General features: G+C 50.5%; 1 protein-coding gene across 3 annotated transcripts in view; it reads left to right on the plus strand.

The window, feature by feature from the left end:
• WSCD2 (WSC domain containing 2) overlaps positions 1–16,701 on the plus strand; it is an 89,320-nt gene extending 72,619 nt beyond the window's left edge. For all 3 annotated transcript variants that reach the window (XM_084762192.1, XM_084762191.1, XM_084762190.1), the window contains exons 7-9: positions 2,181–2,345; positions 5,949–6,149; positions 14,715–16,701. In XM_084762192.1, the coding sequence (XP_084618318.1) occupies positions 2,181–2,345; positions 5,949–6,149; positions 14,715–15,067 (719 nt within the window). In that variant the 3' untranslated portion in view covers positions 15,068–16,701. The remainder of the gene's footprint in view (positions 1–2,180; positions 2,346–5,948; positions 6,150–14,714) is intronic.
• The last annotated feature ends 279 nt before the right edge of the window (positions 16,702–16,980 follow it).

Raw genomic sequence — 16,980 nt, forward strand, 5'->3', positions numbered from 1 at the left:
GGTGCTGAAGATGGTGATGATGGTGATGGTCATGATGAGGTGTTGATGGTGATAATGGTGATGATGATTATGATGATGATCATGATGATGGTGATGATGAAGGCGATAGTAATGATGAAGGCAATGGTTATGATGGTGATGGTCATGATGATGATGATCATGATGATGATGATGATGGTCATGGTGAGGTGTTGATAGTTATGGTGATGGTGACAGTGATGATGGCAATAATGGCGATGAAAAGGGTGGTAAGCAGCAGCACCAAGGGGGGTTTGAGGGGTTTTGTGTTTAGTCTTATTCCACATCAGACTCAGTACTGAGACCTGCACATGTACTTGCTTCCCCTCAGTTGTCCTATGTGCTGGGAATGGTGGTCACTTCTACTTCTCTGGGAAAGTGAGACTCACACTAGCTGAGGGACTTGCCTGCAGACAGACCTTATGCCTTTATTCCTGGCTGGGGCATCTCAGAGAGAACTTGGTGTGGGTGGGGTACTCATGCTGGAACAGAACCTAAGGGTCTGCTGGTTCCAGGGCCCAGACAATGTGGCCTGTAGATCTTGCCTTGGTTTATGGGGTTTTGAAACCAAATAGACAGTTATGGTGTTGAAAACTAAGCACTAACACTGAGATGTTGCAAGGTAAAAAATTTATTTTTACAGCTGGGCCAAACTTATAATCTCCTCCAGAGTAGCAGGAGGAAGCAACCCAGACAGAAAGCAGGGGAACCTCTTCCTAGCAAGCAAGTGGTTACACGTAGAATTCTTCAGTTATTTTTATGCTGACGGGAAAGATACATGTTTTGGGTTTATGGTCAGGCAGCTAGCTTCTGAAACACAGCATGAAACATTTTATGGTCAGTCAATTCTCAGAACATACCATGAAACAATGGAAACTATTTATGATGTGTAGATAACAAGGTTATTGAGGAAAAACAAATAAAAAAACAAGTTGACCTTTAGCCTAGGACATGATTAGAGAGAAGAAAAACACCATAAAGAACACAATAGAAACAAATCAAAGTCCAACATTATTTAACTAAACAAACAAACAAAAAATAAAGTCAGCTGCCCTTGCATAAACAAAATATTTTGGGATTTTTTTTTGTTTGTTTTAAGATTTATTTATTATGGATACAATGCTCTGCCTGCATGTACACCTGCAGGCCAGGAGAGGGCATCAGATCACATTATAGAAGGTTGTGAGCCACGATGTGGTTGCTGGGAATTGAACTCAGGACCTCTGGAAGAGCAGGTGGTGATTTTAACCACTGAGCCATCTCTCCAGCCCTTGTTTGTTCATTTGGAGACAGGGTTTCTCTGTGTAGTCCTGGCTGGCTCTGCATCCCAAGTGCTGGGATTAAAGGCATGTGCCACCACTGCCCAGCGAAAAGATAAAATTTTAAACACTGAGAACATCAGCAGTTGTCACAGGGCTGACCAGTGGCCTCCCAGGGAGGTACAAGTAGAGAGTTCTTAGGTCAGGGGTGAAGGGGTGAGTTCTGTGCCCCGACCCCACAGCCAAGCTTTTGTTATGAAAACACTGTCAAACCTCAGAGAAGTGAAATGTTGCGCAGGGCATATTCTGAAATGGGTGTGGCCCACAGTGCCAGTCATCAGTTACAATGCAACATCCACTTGGATCTTTTTACGTCCCACTTCCAGAGAGAGAGGCGCCTCTTAAGTGTGGTAGTCCATGGCCACAGGGCAGCCCTTGCCCCTCTGGCACCAAAAGAAAGCAGAGAGAGCCGGGCGTGGTGGTGCATGCCTTTAATCCCAGCACTCAGGAGGCAGAGGCAGGTGGATCGCTGTGAGTTCGAGGCCTGCCTGGTCTACAGAGTGAGTCCAGGACAGCCAAGGCTGCACAGAGAAACCCTGTCTCGAAAAACCAAAAAACCAAAAAAAAAAAAAAAAAAAAAAAGAAAGAAAAGAAAAAGAAAGAAAGAAAGAGAAAGCAGAGAGCCTTCTGGCTGAGGTAGGGGCTGCAGTGGGAGGGACTCTCAGTCCCACCAAATTGACTGTCAGATTGAACCACCAATTGTGAGACTGGAGAGGCGTGTCCTCCTCTTGGGCTAACACTGGTCCCTACTGTGCGCTCCTCACATCCCAGTGCCTCTCCTCTTCCGTATATGACCTTGTCTCCAGAGCACACTGTCCTGACCCCTTGTCCGTCCTCCCACAGACAATCGCTGCATGGACAGACGGTTCCTCCAAGCTAAGTCGAAGAAGCTCATCGCTCTAGCCAGCTTCCCGGGCGCCGGCAACACGTGGGCTCGCCACCTCATCGAGCTGGCCACCGGCTTCTACACTGGCAGCTACTACTTTGATGGCTCTCTGTACAACAAAGGTGAGGGGTAGAGGGTGAAGGGAACATGCTACACCACTCCACACACCCGCTCTGCAGTGGAGGCCAGCAATATGCCTGGTGCTACCCATCTTTTATCACTCACTCACTCACTCACACACACACACACACACACACACACACACACACACACAGTGTGTGTCTCCTGTGTCTTGTACCTCCCCTGAGCCTACTGACTAATTGACATCTATTAAGCACCTATTGTGTGCTTGGTAACTGTTCTCCATTTTGATTGCCGCCAACATTTCTTCTCTTGTTTGTTTTTTGTTTGTTTTTCAAGACAGGGTTTCTCTGTGTAGCCTTGGTTGTCCTGGACTCACTTTGCAGACCAGGCTGGCCTCGAACTCACAGCGATCCACCTGCCTCTGCCTCCCGAGTACTGAGATTAAAGGCGTGCATCACTATGCCCGGCTGCTGCCAACATTTCTTAAGCACCCATTGTGTGTTGGGCACCCCACCACAGATATTGACTGACCAACAGCTCCATGCTATCAATAGAGGCATAATAACTGTTTATTTTGGGGCATTTATTGAGCGTCAAACTGTTTACCAGGCATCTTCCCTCAGTATTTGCCGTGTGCCATGTTTTATTTTGACACTGCCCACACTCATTTACGGAGCACCATTATACTGGAAATGTGCTTCCCTTGTGTGGTTTCGAAGAAGCATTTATGTGTACCAGGCATCTCAGGGAAGTTCAGGCACCCACAGATACCCTGTTGAGCTATCTGCGACAGGTGCTGGCTGCCCTCTTGCCTGGCTGCAGATGGGAAAGCTGAAGCTGGGTAAGAGGAGATAACTGAGCCGGGCGTGGTGGCGCACGCCTTTAATCCCAGCACTCGGGAGGCAGAGGCAGGCGGATCGCTGTGAGTTCGAGGCCAGCCTGATCTACAAAGTGAGTCCAGGACAGTCAAGGCTACACAGAGAAACCCTTCCCCTCCCCTCCCCCCCCCCGAAAAAAAAGAAGAGATAACTGGCCCCAACATCACAGTTTTTTCAGGTGTCTGATTTTTTTTCCAGCTGTGCTCAGCTGTTTCCTGATTGCATGCTCTTGGTCTTATCAGCCTTGGGCTTCTAACTGGAGCACCAGACAGGAAGCGTTCTCCTCAGTGTGGGTTGTACACCTATGTGTAGACGACCCTCGGTTGTGGCTCTGTGTCCGTGTCTGAGTGGAGGAATACTTCCTGGCTGTGCCGTCTTTGGCACGCTGCGGTACCTCTCTGACCGTGCACACACTAAAGCCAACAGTCTGTGCCTCGTGAGGCTGATGTGCGAGCGAATGGGTTGATGCCCGTAGCAAGTTGTGCATGTGGGAAACAGACTCCGCTATTACGGCACAGGAAAAGCCGCGCGGCAACGGCTCCCAGGATAGAAGGCAGGTGGGAGGGAGAGACGCAGGAGAGAGGCAGGAGGTGAAGAGGGTGAGATGGAAGGTTGGAGCTGGCAAGGTGTAGGAGCATGGCTTCTTTTCAATTGCTGTGATAAACAGTGACCAAAGGCAACTCAGACAGGAAAGGGCCAGGAACTGATGATGCAGAGGCCATGGATGGAGAGGGTGGGGCGATGCTTACCTGCTTGCTCCCCCTGACTTGTTCAGCCTGCTTTCTTATCGAACCCAGGACCACCAGCCCAGGGATGGCCCCACCCACAATGGGCCAAGTGGAGGGATTCCTGAGTGGGGGTTCTCTTTCCATGGGTGTCTCTAGTTTGTGTCAAGTTGACAAAAAAACAAAAAAACAAAAAACAAAAAAAAAACAAACTTAACCAGCACATGGGGCCTGTGCCTTTGGATCCACAGATCTCTGTATTTGGTTTACTTAGCACCTACTATACGTGAGGCTCCTGTCGGGATTCGAACCCAGACCCTCAGCGGAACTGGGGCTGTGCTGCTTTTATGAGCTGATGGCTGAGAACAGGTCAGACACTGTCCTGTACAGGCTCCACCCTCAGAGGAGGGGCCCCGGGATCATTGAGGTCAGGAACCTAAAGTGGTGGTCTCATCTCCTGTGTCAAGGTCAGTGAGCCCCGCCTTGCAAAGCCGTGTGGAGAAGGGTTCTGAGGTCCTGTTTTCCCTCTCGGTGGCTTCAAAGACAGGAAGGGAAGCAGCTGCCTAGACACCCTGTACTGGCCTCCCGTCAGTTCCCTCCTGGCTTCAGAGAGCAGTGGAGCTGCCAGTCTGAAAGTCAGGGTGCTCCGCAGATAGGACCTGGGCTCAGGGTCTCCCCCCCCTGAGCCTCAGGAGTCAACACCAAACACAGAGGCTATCCAAGAACACAGCATACAGTGCCAGGAAGGGACCTGGGGGACACTGTGATGCAAGGCACACCCAGTCTATGATACTGGAGGTGTGAGGAGAGAGACAAAGGACAACATGTTTTTCTGCAGCTCTGAGGCCATGTCTTGGAACCATTGTCCAGTGGCTCCTCAGAACCTGAGGGTCTCGTGCCTGAGGGTCACATGATCCCCAGATAAGTAGATATAACCATAGTGACTTTGAAAAGTCGTATTTAGATATGCTGCATTTGTGTGCCGGAGCTGCTAGGTCCTTAGGAAAGAAGGGTGCAGAAGTGGGGTCCCTGGGAAGTTCTGGGATTCAGCAATTCCTTGTGACTTGCTGACAAGTGAGCAGTGTCGCTCAGGAAAGCCAGCTTTCCAGCTCCTTTCTAGTCAAAAAATTCTTCTGGCACGTGTTCTGCAAAACGGAACCTTCCCATCTGCAGACCAACTCACCAGGAATTGAAATTTCAGATTCTGGAGCAGGTATTTCTAGAAAACTGTGTTTTTTGTTTGTTTCCTTGGTTGGTTTGGTTTGGTTTTTCGAGACAGGGTTTCTCTGTGTAGCCTTGTCTGTCCTGGACTCACTTTGTAGACCAGGTTGGCCTGGAACTCACAGCAATCCACCTGCCTCTGCCTCCCGAGTGCTGGGATTAAAGGCGTGCGCCACCACGACCGGCTTGTGTTTATTTTCAATCTCCACAAATACTGCCCTAGGTTGATGCCATGGTGGCATCAAAGATACAGCATCTCAGGTCTCCCAAGACAGGGATGTGACCTTCCATACTGTCACTGTTGGTGACATCATGAAAGCCTTGTTATGGGGCAGGGGTTGGAGGGGGGATGGGAAGTTTTCTTTAACATGTTGCTGTTTTGGGCTTGGGAGATGGCATCCTACACTATAGCGGGATGGCTTTAACCTCAGGGGACTGCAGGGAAGGGCCAGCACACCCGGAGCTGGTGCCGTGTTCCTCCTCTGACAGTGTGCTGGTTCTTTTATGCCACCTCCCCATTGCCAGGCTAGGCCTGTGAGAAAATGGATTTCAGTGTAGACAAAATGAAAGTCCGTGTTCTGGTTGTACCGAGTTCCACCCAAGTGACTCGTGGCATGAAGTCGAGCCCCACACCCTCGGCCTCAGTGCCCTCAGGGAACTGCGCCTTGGTGAACTTCAAACGCTGTTGATAAAGGCCTGGTCCAGGCACTCAGAATACACACGGGAAGGAAAGAGTGAGCGAGGAATCCTGAGCTGCTGCAGGAGAGGGTGGGCTTGCTTCCTCTGCTTCTAACCTCTCTGCTGGGGTTGGGGACAGGGTTCAAAGGTGAGCGAGACCACTGGCGTAGTGGGAGGACCATCTGCATCAAGACCCACGAGAGCGGCCAGAAGGAGATCGAGGCCTTCGACGCCGCTATCCTGCTCATCCGCAATCCCTACAAGGCCCTCATGGCAGAGTTCAACCGCAAGTACGGGGGCCACATAGGCTTCGCGGCACATGCTCACTGGAAAGGCAAAGGTACGGGAGGGAGGGAGGGAGGCCTGGGGCAGTGTGGGGTATGGGGTAACAGGAGTCAGGGCCTGGGGCAGTGTGGGGTACAGAGTGATGGGAGGCAGGCCCTGGTGCAGTGTGGGACATTGGCCAAAGTAGCCAGCTCTCCTCTTCCCAGGCTTCTTGGGGTCTATGAGAAGTGGGTGTGGGGGAGCATGGTTATCACCTTGTCCCTGAGTTAGCCCTGTCTCTGCCAAACCCTCCAGGAGCTAGGGGGAGACTGTTCCCATGGCAGGACACATGGTTAGCACCCCAAGTCAGCTGAGCTGGGATCCCCACCCCAGCCTCCATGTCCAGAGAGTACACTCCCCCAGCAGCCATCTCATGGGCCTGTGTCCTTATTTCAGATGTGAAACCTAGTCGGGCATGGTGACGCTCACCTTTAATCCCAGCAGTTGGGAGGCAGAGGCAGGCAGATCTCTGTGAGTTCAAGGCCAGCCTGGTCTACAATGCAAATCCAGGACAGCCAAGGCTGCACAGAGAAACCCTGTCCCAAAAAACCAAAAAAAGGAAAAAAAATGTGAACGCTATAGACTAACACCCAGTCAGAGCATTGACTCAGAACCCGGGGAGGGGGCGTGGAAGGAGGGGTTGTCCACACTCATCTCCTACTGGGGCCAGAATAGCCCCGAAGCTTCTCCCAGGTCAAAGAGCTTTGGCAGACAGCTCTCCCCATGGAACAGAGCCCCGACTCTGCACCCCACCCTCTCCTTTGACAAGGTAGGCACCAGGACAACTTGGGGGGTCCATTAACAGTGCAAATTACCTCCCCCCGGACCTGCTCAATCAGAAACGCTACATTTCCACAAGCCTTTGGGGGCCTTCCTGATAAACACAGACTTCCACTTAAGTTTCACTGCTCACGTCGGGCTGGTGACCAGCCAGCTGCTGCAGGGTCACCTGGGAAACTTGAGAGTCTGTGTCCAATTAGATTTCCCGGGGGCTCCAATGCTCTCACAAGTTTTGAGGACTGCTTTGGGGACACCCTTGATGTACAGTGGAAGGGCAGGGCGACCTGGGAGATGCAGACGCCGCATGGCGGATGTGCACGTACAATCGCTGTAGCCCTGCTCCCCTCCTGATTAGAGCCAAGATAAGCCTCCCCACCCCACCCCCAACTTTGGTTCCATAACGTTAATTTTACAACCCCTCAGGCGCAGGATGAAGGCGAAATTTTATGTGATATGATTACACAAGGTGAATTGTCCTGGATCTGTTTAATGAAACAGATCCTGTGCTTAATGATTCCATGGGGAACCAGCACCGAGAGGCCATTAATCAGGGCCTGGTTCCCTCCTGCCGACAAGGAGATGGAGCAGAGACCGCCAGGCTGTGTGCAGCCAGGCACACCTGGGTGTCGTGTGGCTCCTTGGGGTGCTCTTTCTGGATTTGTGGGTGCTAATCAGTTACCAGGAGCCTTGAGCTAGTGGAGGGCTTTTGTTTTTCCACTTCTATTCTTCTTTGCAATGAAATCAGTTCGGAGCTTTGAGAGGTGGGTGGGGTGGGGTGGGGGTTGGAGTGGTGCAAGTGAACACCTGATATGAAGGAACTCAGAAGAGCTCAGGAGCTGCTATGCAAAACCCCGGGCCAGCAGGATGGGGCAAATGGGGAGCCTCAGGAAAAGCTGGGGCGGCATCAGCAGGGGACCCTTCCACGCCTGGCGCTTCATGGGGATCTTTGCAAACCTTATTGCCCTGAGGTAGCAAGACTTTGCAAGGTTTGCAGGTCTGCAGACTGAAACTCAAGAGCAAACAGCACCAACAGGGTCACCAGGTGCGGGTAGAGGGGAGCAGGGGTTCCAGCCCCAGCCACCTGGCTGCGGAGTCATCTGTGGACAACCCCTGTGTCTCAGCCAGCACCCAGAGGAAAAGGACACAGCCAGCGGGTTGACAAGAGGCAGCTTCCCCAGAACCGGAGCTTCAGGTGACAGAGTCAGAAGACAGGCTCAGCCTGACATGACACACCAGGCAAATGTCTTCAAGATGGCCACACGTGACCACACCTCGCCTAGACCTGTGGGGTGCTAGGCGCCAAGGACCAGCCTCACCTGGGTTTCTCCTGAGGTGGGAGTAGCCATGAAGGATGCTGGGAAGTGGCTCAGAAGTGGGGAGAAGCGGCTCTGTATGCTTAAAAGTTTCCCAATCTCCCACATACATCTGGCCCTACCCATTAGAACAGTACGGGCCCAATTAGTCAGCTGCCTGTTTTAAGAAGAAAAAATAACCTGTCACCAGTATAAATATTTCTCAAGTAGCCACAGGGTTCCGGGAGGGGACTGGGACAGAGGCGTCTAAGGACAGCTTCGGATGCGTTCTGTCAGGAAAAGCAGTCCTTTATCATGGTGCAATTTAGCTGTTGGAGATTTCAATTTAGTTCCTGCTGGGTACCAGGCTACGGGAGGAAGTGGGGGTGAGGCTGCTGGTGGCTGGAGAGGAACGGGACCAGAGCGAGAGGGGCTGGAGAGGGTGGTGTCTCCCTGCTGCGTGACCTTTACCGGGTCACCTTCCCTGGCTGGGCCTCAGTCTCTTCCTGCTCCTGGTGATGAGCCTGAGGTAGGTGGGAGGCCTAGACAGTGGGAGAGAGAGTCATGTGCTGCTCCCTCTGGAGGGGTCTGAGGGGGTGCTGCACCATCAACAGTTGAGCCCTCAATGTGACTGTGGGGGGTGGTGAGGGGGTTGTTCTCCAGTTGGGCTCGGGCTGATGCTGTTCCCAGCTTCTCAGTCTCAGCAGCTACCCAAGGAGCTCTCCACATAACCTGTCTCTCCAGTCAGGGGACTTTCTATCACGCGGCTGACCATGAGCCCCCCCAAGAAGGGACAGTCTCTGACAGTTTGAATAGAGAGACCACAAGAGGAAGCTTAGCAGTCCCCCAGGGTGACAACACAGGCCTGTGTGAACCCTGGGGGCCCAGCAATGACAACTTCCTGCTTGAGAAAGATCACCAGCAGTGACCACAGTAGCCGTGCTCACTGAAAGGCTACAGGGTTGGAGAGTCCGCATGCTCGGGCCACACTCTGTACACAGCCCACTGTTCCCTGTGAGCACGCAGTCAGCGCTTACGACACCTTGGTGGTAAAAAGCCCACACCGCAGCCAGACAGGACCCCCAAATCCCACTCTGCTACTCACCCACTCTGTGCCTCAGTTTCCTCTTCTGTCAAATGATGACCGTGGTGATGATGGGTACCTGTGAGGACTGAGTAAAGTTAACTCCTGCCTATATAGTGAAAATACATATACAATCCAGCAATCCACCTGTATAATTAATACATTAATGAACATTACAGACCTATTATATGAATATATCTACATAAATTATACATTATGAAAATATATTTTATAAAGCCGGCCATGGTGGCACACACAATTAATCCCAGCACTCGGGAGGCAGAGGAAGGTGGAGCTCTGTGAGTTCGAGGCCAGCCTGGTCTACAGAGCGAGTCCAGGACGGCCAAGGCTACACAGAGAGACCCTGTCTTAAAAACCAAACCTACTTTATATAAGCTTGATATGGTTTGCTCAGTGTAGTCTGGGAGTGAGCTGGAAACAGTTGGATACAGGCCTGACCTTTTGGTCAGCGTGGAGTCTCACACGATGCCTTTCGGTTGATGAAATCATCCGGCTGTCTTTATCCTTTGAAAAGGACTCTGGGACTAACTCTGAATTTAGTTATCATACTTAAAAGGCTTTTACAGTACTATGTGTTATTAACTAATAGAACAAACAGATTCAAATATTCATTCATCAAGTTATACACCTACTGTTGAATTTAGAAGGGATGTCCCAGGTGGGCAGAACTCTCTAAACACCTTTTAAAATGAGTACAGCAGCAACTGACTGTTCAGAAAACAAAGGCTCTGTGCGATGGGAAAACACTTAGTCACAGGTTTTACATGTTCATTTAGGATAAGCGAAGGTTTCTCTGTGTAGCCTTGGCTGTCCTGGAACTTGCTCTGTAGACCAGGCTGACCTCAAATGCACAGGGATCTGCCTGCCTCTGCTGGGATTACATGCCGGCGCCACAATTGCCCGGCTCTAGAAAACGGTTTTAATGAGGTAATTTTAAAAGAAAGTTCAGGAGGCTGTAATGTAAAACACAGAAAATATAGTATCTTAGCTATCCTGTAGTTATAAACACAGGTAAAGCGCATGAAGAGTTTTGGTTTTTTTAACCAAATTTAAACTAAATATTTGTTAAAGACTTAAGCTGCTGTAACAGGTGCCTTGAAGTGTTTTTGCTTGTGTTTGTGTGGCTTTTGTTGTCATTGTTAGAAAAGCATTTCCTTTTACTAGTCTTTACCGGGCATCAAAAGCATAAGGCATCCAGAGTAGGACAGACCTTGGCATTCATAACTTTATCACTCTTTTTAATTAAAGAGTTGAATAATTCTTTTAAACGTATAATTGTGGTGTAACACGTTAAGAAGACCTTTAAACTCTGAGCTCTAGCATGTCTACAGAAACCTGAAAGTAGGTTTTGTTTTTTTTTTTTAACTCAAGTGACTTTGCACTTTTTAAAAGATTTACTCATTATGTATACAGGGCTCTGCCTGCATGTATACCTGCTGGCCAGAAGAGGGCGCCAGATCTCATTATAGATGGTTGTGAGCCACCATGTGGTTGCTGGGAATTGAACTCAGGACCTCTGGAAGAGCAGACAGTGCTCTTAACCTCTCAGCCATCTCTCTAGCCCTAGTAGGTTTTTTCAAATGACAACTTAAAAAAAAAATAGACACTTAGGGCTTTCTCTTACACTGGCCTTGCCAATACAGATCTTGAAACCCTGCTTGTTTGTTCAAACGTTTGAAATGCCGGTATGCGTGTAAACACTTGCATGCAAACAAGACAGATGTAAAGCACAGCCGAGATCTGGCCTTTTAATCACTGAGATAATGAGCTCAGTGTCTGGGGTGTCTCAGCTGTCACTAGGAAAAACACATGGCAGCGTAGGGGCTGCCGTCTCACAGTCTATACCCTCAACTGGATGAGGAGCAAGGAGGTGACATCTTCCTGAGAAAAGCCTCTTGTTCTTAAGCAGACTTTACATTTTTAAATTTAAAAACATGTTAATTGTCCCAAAGGAAGATTTAGGACCATTAAGAGAGCCATTAAACACAGGAAAAGGAGATTTAGTTGATGTGGTCACGGACAGTGAGACCTGGCAAACCCCTCAAGACTGGCTTTAGGGACCCGAAGTAAAATCTAAGTAAACAAGCCCAGTCTCTCTCCTCGTGTCGTCGTCTGTCCTGTAAGGTGTTTGACAACTTGCTAAAACTGTTTAAAAATCTCTCCTGGGGGAACAAGCTCTCCCCCAGCTGACAACCCTCCATCTCCTACCACGAGATTCCTGGGGGGCGCCTATGTCATTAGGACTGTTGCTTCACCAGTCTGATGGTCCGACGGAGACACACACACACACACACACACACACACACACACACACACACACACCTCGTGAGAATATCCTCATTTCTGCCAGACTGCTTACACGGGGGATTAGGTTTTTACGATGTTCCCCAGAAAAGCCACGTGTTAGTATGTGTGACCCAGGACAGAGCTGGGTGGGTCTGAGAAATGTCTGTTTTGGGGTCAGAGCCACTCAAACATCTACAGAGTTTCCTCTTAGATAAGTGGAAGCAAAGGAACGCAGAAGAACCTGTGCTGAAGATGATGGATGGACAGTCAGGAGAGCAGGCCGGGAAACTCCCCAAGATGCTAAAGATGGGCCTCGGCACAAGTCCCCAGGAACGCTGGAGAGGGGCACAGACAGTTTCCTTTGGTTATCTTTAACAGCCTAAGGAGTTCCCCAAGCTCAGGCTAAGCTGAGATTCTGGGCTTTAAGGCGGACAAGGAACTTTAGGACTGGTTAAGACACTTTTATGTAAACATTAAAGGTTACATTAAAGGAGTTAAAGGAAAACAAGCTGCTCAAAAAAACTGTAAGATAGGAGGGGAAGCTGAGCGTGGTGGTGCACGCCTTTAACCCCAGCGCTCAGGAGGCAGAGGTAGGCAGATCTCTGAGTTCGAGACATAGAGAAACCCTGTCTAAAAAACCAAAACCAAACAAATTTAAAAAAAAAAAAAACCTGACCCAACCCACAAATTTCCTAGCTAGCCCAGGCCAGTAACTTCAGGAGAAAAAGAAAGAAAGAAAGAGAGAGAGAGAGAAAGAGAGAAAGAGAAAGACAGACACAAGGTTTCCAAAAAGGAGGAAGTTGCCTGGAGGTAAGCCGCCATCTGGCCCTCCAGCCGGCTCCGTGAGGGGTAATTGCTGACTAACCTGCACATGTTTGCAAAAACAAGAGACTAAAGATAACCCAGACAGCCTCCTCAGTAGTCACGATTCTGCGCTTAACAAAGTCCTAGGCAGCGAAAGTCTGAAGAATCACAAATAGGCAGCCGGCTTTAACTAAACGGCAAGCGAGCTCCAGAAGCTGATCAGATTGGTAATTCATAATAGGAAAGAGCGCGTAAAGCCACACATGAGTTAAGTTACATGTGATTATATTAATTTAGATGCTAAAATAATAAAAATTACTTATGGGGGGAGTTATGTCAAAATAAAGGTAGATTTTAAAATCACTCTCCCTTCTCTGACATTTGTTATCTCCTCTTATCTTTTTTTGTTTTTGTTTTTCGAGACAGGGTTTCTCTGTATATAGCCTTGGCTCTCCTGGACTCGCTTTGTAGACCAGGCTGGCCTCAAACTCACAGCGATCCATCTGTCTCTGCCTCCCGAGTGCTGAGATTAAAGGCGTGCGCCACCACTCGGGTCAGTTTTAGATGCTGTTTTTATCGTATTCTCCCGCTGGGTCTCTGGTTATCCTGTGTGTTTACACAAACAAGGAGGAGCTCAGGACAATGGGCAGGTGAACAAGCCTTCAAGTGTGTCTTTCCCCCCCAACACTCGGGAGGCAGAGACAGGCTGATCTCGTGAGTTTGAGGCCAGCCTGGTCTACGGAGTGAGCTCCAGAACAGCCAGGGCTACAGAGAGAAACCCTGTCTCGAAAAAACAAAACAAAGACAACGGGGTGTGTTTGTTGTGTTTGCCTCAGAAAAGCCATTGCAGAAGCGAGGGCGCTGGGGCTGACACCGCCATACTTTGGGCTGGGCTGGGGTGGGAGGGAACCAGTGCCTCCTGTCTTCCCATCTTTCACCATCAGATGATCGTAAAATCCCTAGGCCAAAGGTTTGACAAGGTCACAGGAGAAGCAGCAGAAAAACAGCAGAATAACATTTAAGGAGGAGTGTCAGGAAACAAAGGCCAAATGTTAATAAAGGAAACATCCCAAAGACAAGGAGAGCTAAGAGAAAACAGAAACCAAACGCAAACAAGCGAAACAGCGAGCCTAAAATGCCGCTGGAGTTCCGAATGCAAGCCAGCCAAACCGAATGTGAGACCAAAATGCTCTCAAACACACACACCAGATACCTTAAGACAAATAAGAGATACCTCTCAACGTATGACATGTCAACCAGCTCAGAAGAGACAAATAAACCGTCCAAAAACCCAAGGGAGGTCTGGAGGCCCAGAGAGAACTCACCAACAACTCATCAGAGGAACTAACACCAGATGGCCAGGGCCCGATGGATACACACCGACCTGCGCCTGCCTGGCTTCTGTACAGTGTTTCCTCTGATGAAAACCCCACACGTCACCATGTCTGATGACATAAAACCCTCATCTTAAAGGGAGTATGAGATAGTTTATTCTGGCACCATTTTGAGTGACCATAGCCCACGAACAACGGGTTTTGGTCACCCCAAGTTCCATGTTCCAACGTGGAAGCCGTTTCATGACTTTTTTTTTTTTTTTGGGTAGTTTTATAGAAGAAAGTCGTAAATCAAGGCAAGTTTAAAATACATTGGTAGGTACATCAGAGGGGCGGGTACAGGGAGACGGGGTAACTTTTCTATAGGCCTGTGATGCTATCTGAGGGTGTCCTTAGCTTTGGGGTTGTTGGAAGCTGTCTGTTAATAGATTCCAGAATAATTCTCTTAGTCAACGGGGTGTTAGTTCAAACACAGAGGTGGGCACGGAATGGCTGTTCCAGAGGCTAGAACTAAGCCCGAGGTAAGGCAGTTAGCCCTTGGGCCAGCAACATCGCAACCTCTTCACAGAACCGTAGCTCTGGTCAGTCTCTTCCAGCATGGCAGTTAAGGAAGCGCGCCACTCCCCGGCCCTCCCTGTACCGTTCTGCGGGTCTTACTTCTGCTGCTCCACATTTTGTTAGCATAAAATTATTATGTTGTGAAGCCGGGCGGTGGTGGCGCACACCTTTAATCCCAAAACTCGGGAGGCAGAGGCAGGCGGATCATTGTGAATTCGAGGCCAGCCAAGGCTACACAGAGAAACTGTGTCTCAAGGGGGGGGAAAGAAAACTTGTATGTTGTGGTCTGTTTGTGTATTGGGCTGTGCCAGGAGCCAGTCAAGTGTGTGTTACCCGAGGGAGCACAGGTGGGTTCAGAGATCTGGCAGGTATGCCATCTGCCCACCTGGTGGCGTGCTAACGCACTCCTGCTCTTTCCGCAGAGTGGCCCGAGTTCGTGAGGAACTATGCCCCGTGGTGGGCCACGCACACGCTGGACTGGCTCAAGTTTGGCAAGACGGTCCTGGTGGTGCACTTCGAGGATCTGAAGGAGGACCTGTTTGCGCAGCTGGGCCGCATGGTCAGCCTGCTGGGCGTGGCGGTCAGGGAGGACCGGCTGCTGTGCGTGGAGAGCCAGAAGGACGGCAACTTCAAGCGCTCCGGGTTGCGCAAGCTGGAGTATGACCCTTACACCGCTGACATGCGCAGAACCATCGCCGCCTACATCAGGATGGTCGACACAGCCCTGCGCAGTCGCAACCTCACCGGGGTGCCCGATGCCTATAGCCCGAGATGATGGGTGGCCAGGGAGGGACCCGGCACCCCACTTCAGATGGCTTTAAAAGGCTGGCTTCCCTCTGACACAAAGACAGCCCCAGGCTTCTGCCTGCCTTGAGAGAGGCCCCTCCGAGGCCTGGGGAGAAAGACATCCAGATGCCTTTCCCCCCCCCTTCCCCCACCCCCCGGGAGTAGGCTCCCTGCTTTGGGGGCGTCCCTGTCCATGCCATCGGTGGGAGCAGACAGTGGTTGGGAGGTTCCAAATGTGGCAACTGATGGACACATGTAAGCCATGACACTGCAGCTGACTGTGTGGGCCCCTGTCTCCCTGCCCCCCCCCCCCCCCAGCGAGCACTGGCTTTCCGATCTCTCTCAGGCCACCTCTATGTGACAGGCGGACGGCTGGGACCTGTCTCTGCGGCCTTAGACATATGACTCCTGAGGTACAGAGACTGGTGTTCTGGCACTATCGTGGGAGCCGCCCCCAGGCTAAAGCACATGACCTAAGCTGGGTGCTGTTCCACCTCTAAGACTGGAACCCTGCCTGTCCTGTCTGCCCATGCTGTGTCTTGGGGTTGGGGTGGGGAGGGTGACATTGGGGTTCTTGTTCCTTCTTCCAAAGGCCCTTAGGTACAAAAAACAAAACAAAACAAAAAAACAAAAAAAACCCAACCCAACAGGTTGGCCGTGTGCCACATACAAATCTCCAATGACCCAACTTTGCAGGGTGGGGTCCAACATGGCTATCTTACACTGCCCTCCGGATCCCTTACCCAGGGAGTCCTTTACTAACCAGAGGCAGGGAACAAGAGTGCTCCAACGCAGAGGGAGCCACACGCAACACAACAGTCGCCTGCCCTCCAAGCCATCAGTTTCCCTTCCCTCGCTTGTAGCCCAACAGGGCCAGTCCCCACTCGGGACTCCTTAGAAATGGGGTAACGGGACGGCTCTCTGTCTCCACTGTACCGCTGCTCTCTCGACGCTGAGACACCAAACCAAAGGATTTCTGACTCGAGTCACTGATCATGTTTTTAAAAGCATGCATCCAGGGTCCCGTCTCCTCACCTGGGATCCCCGTGGCTTCCCCTCCAAACCCACATTGTCACCATAACCATAGTATAAACACAAAAGCCATAGTCACAGCCCCCCTCGCTCGCTCTTCCATCTGGAGCAGCCTCTGAAGTCCTGGGCAAGAGGGGGGAGGGGGAGGCAAATAAACACTCTTTCCCACCTGGCCAAGGAACCCTGGAGGAGGTTCATGAAAAGAGATATATTTTTTTAAGAGGAAGATGACCGGGACCTTCTATTCTGCCCCTTGGACACTGGCCACACAAAAAGAAAGGGCCGGAAACTGGGCCTGCTCTCCTTGTCAGATGCCCTCACCGGGAGGGTTTGGCCCACCCCAGGGCTCAGCTAGGGGGGGGCTCTGAATGTATTTTGTACGGTGTTTCCCCACCCCGGGCTAATTTCTAGTTCCCTTTCACTGGGTAGTAGAGGGCCTGGTCTCCCCCTCCTGCCCGGAGGTCAGCTGAGACTTCCTGGGGCCAGACCCTGGGCCAGGTCCTTGCCAGTGGCCACCTCTGGTCACAAAAACTTTCTGTTCAAAGATTTCCTCAGGTCAACACTATCATTAAAAGAGAGTTTTGTTGCTAATTCTGCTATGTGGCCCTGTTGTATATGGTGAGTTCACAGGTGAGGTGGGTTTTTTTTTTCCCTTGTGGATATATGTGTGTGAGTGAGAGGGGATGGAGTGTTCAGGGGAGGCCTGAGGTAGACAATTCTCTGGGTGTGTGCATAGATATGGGAGTGTGCGCGGGAGGTGTCTCTTCTCTGTATGTGAGTGACAGAGGCCCTGAGTGGCCGCTGTACACTGTCTCTTCAGTAGGGGACATACTGATATGACAACACAGATATATTATATTCAAGGACCCT

Source organism: Acomys minous, assembly GCF_964271855.1.
Source record: "Acomys minous genome assembly, chromosome: 16".
Taxonomy (NCBI): Eukaryota; Metazoa; Chordata; class Mammalia; order Rodentia; family Muridae; genus Acomys; species Acomys minous.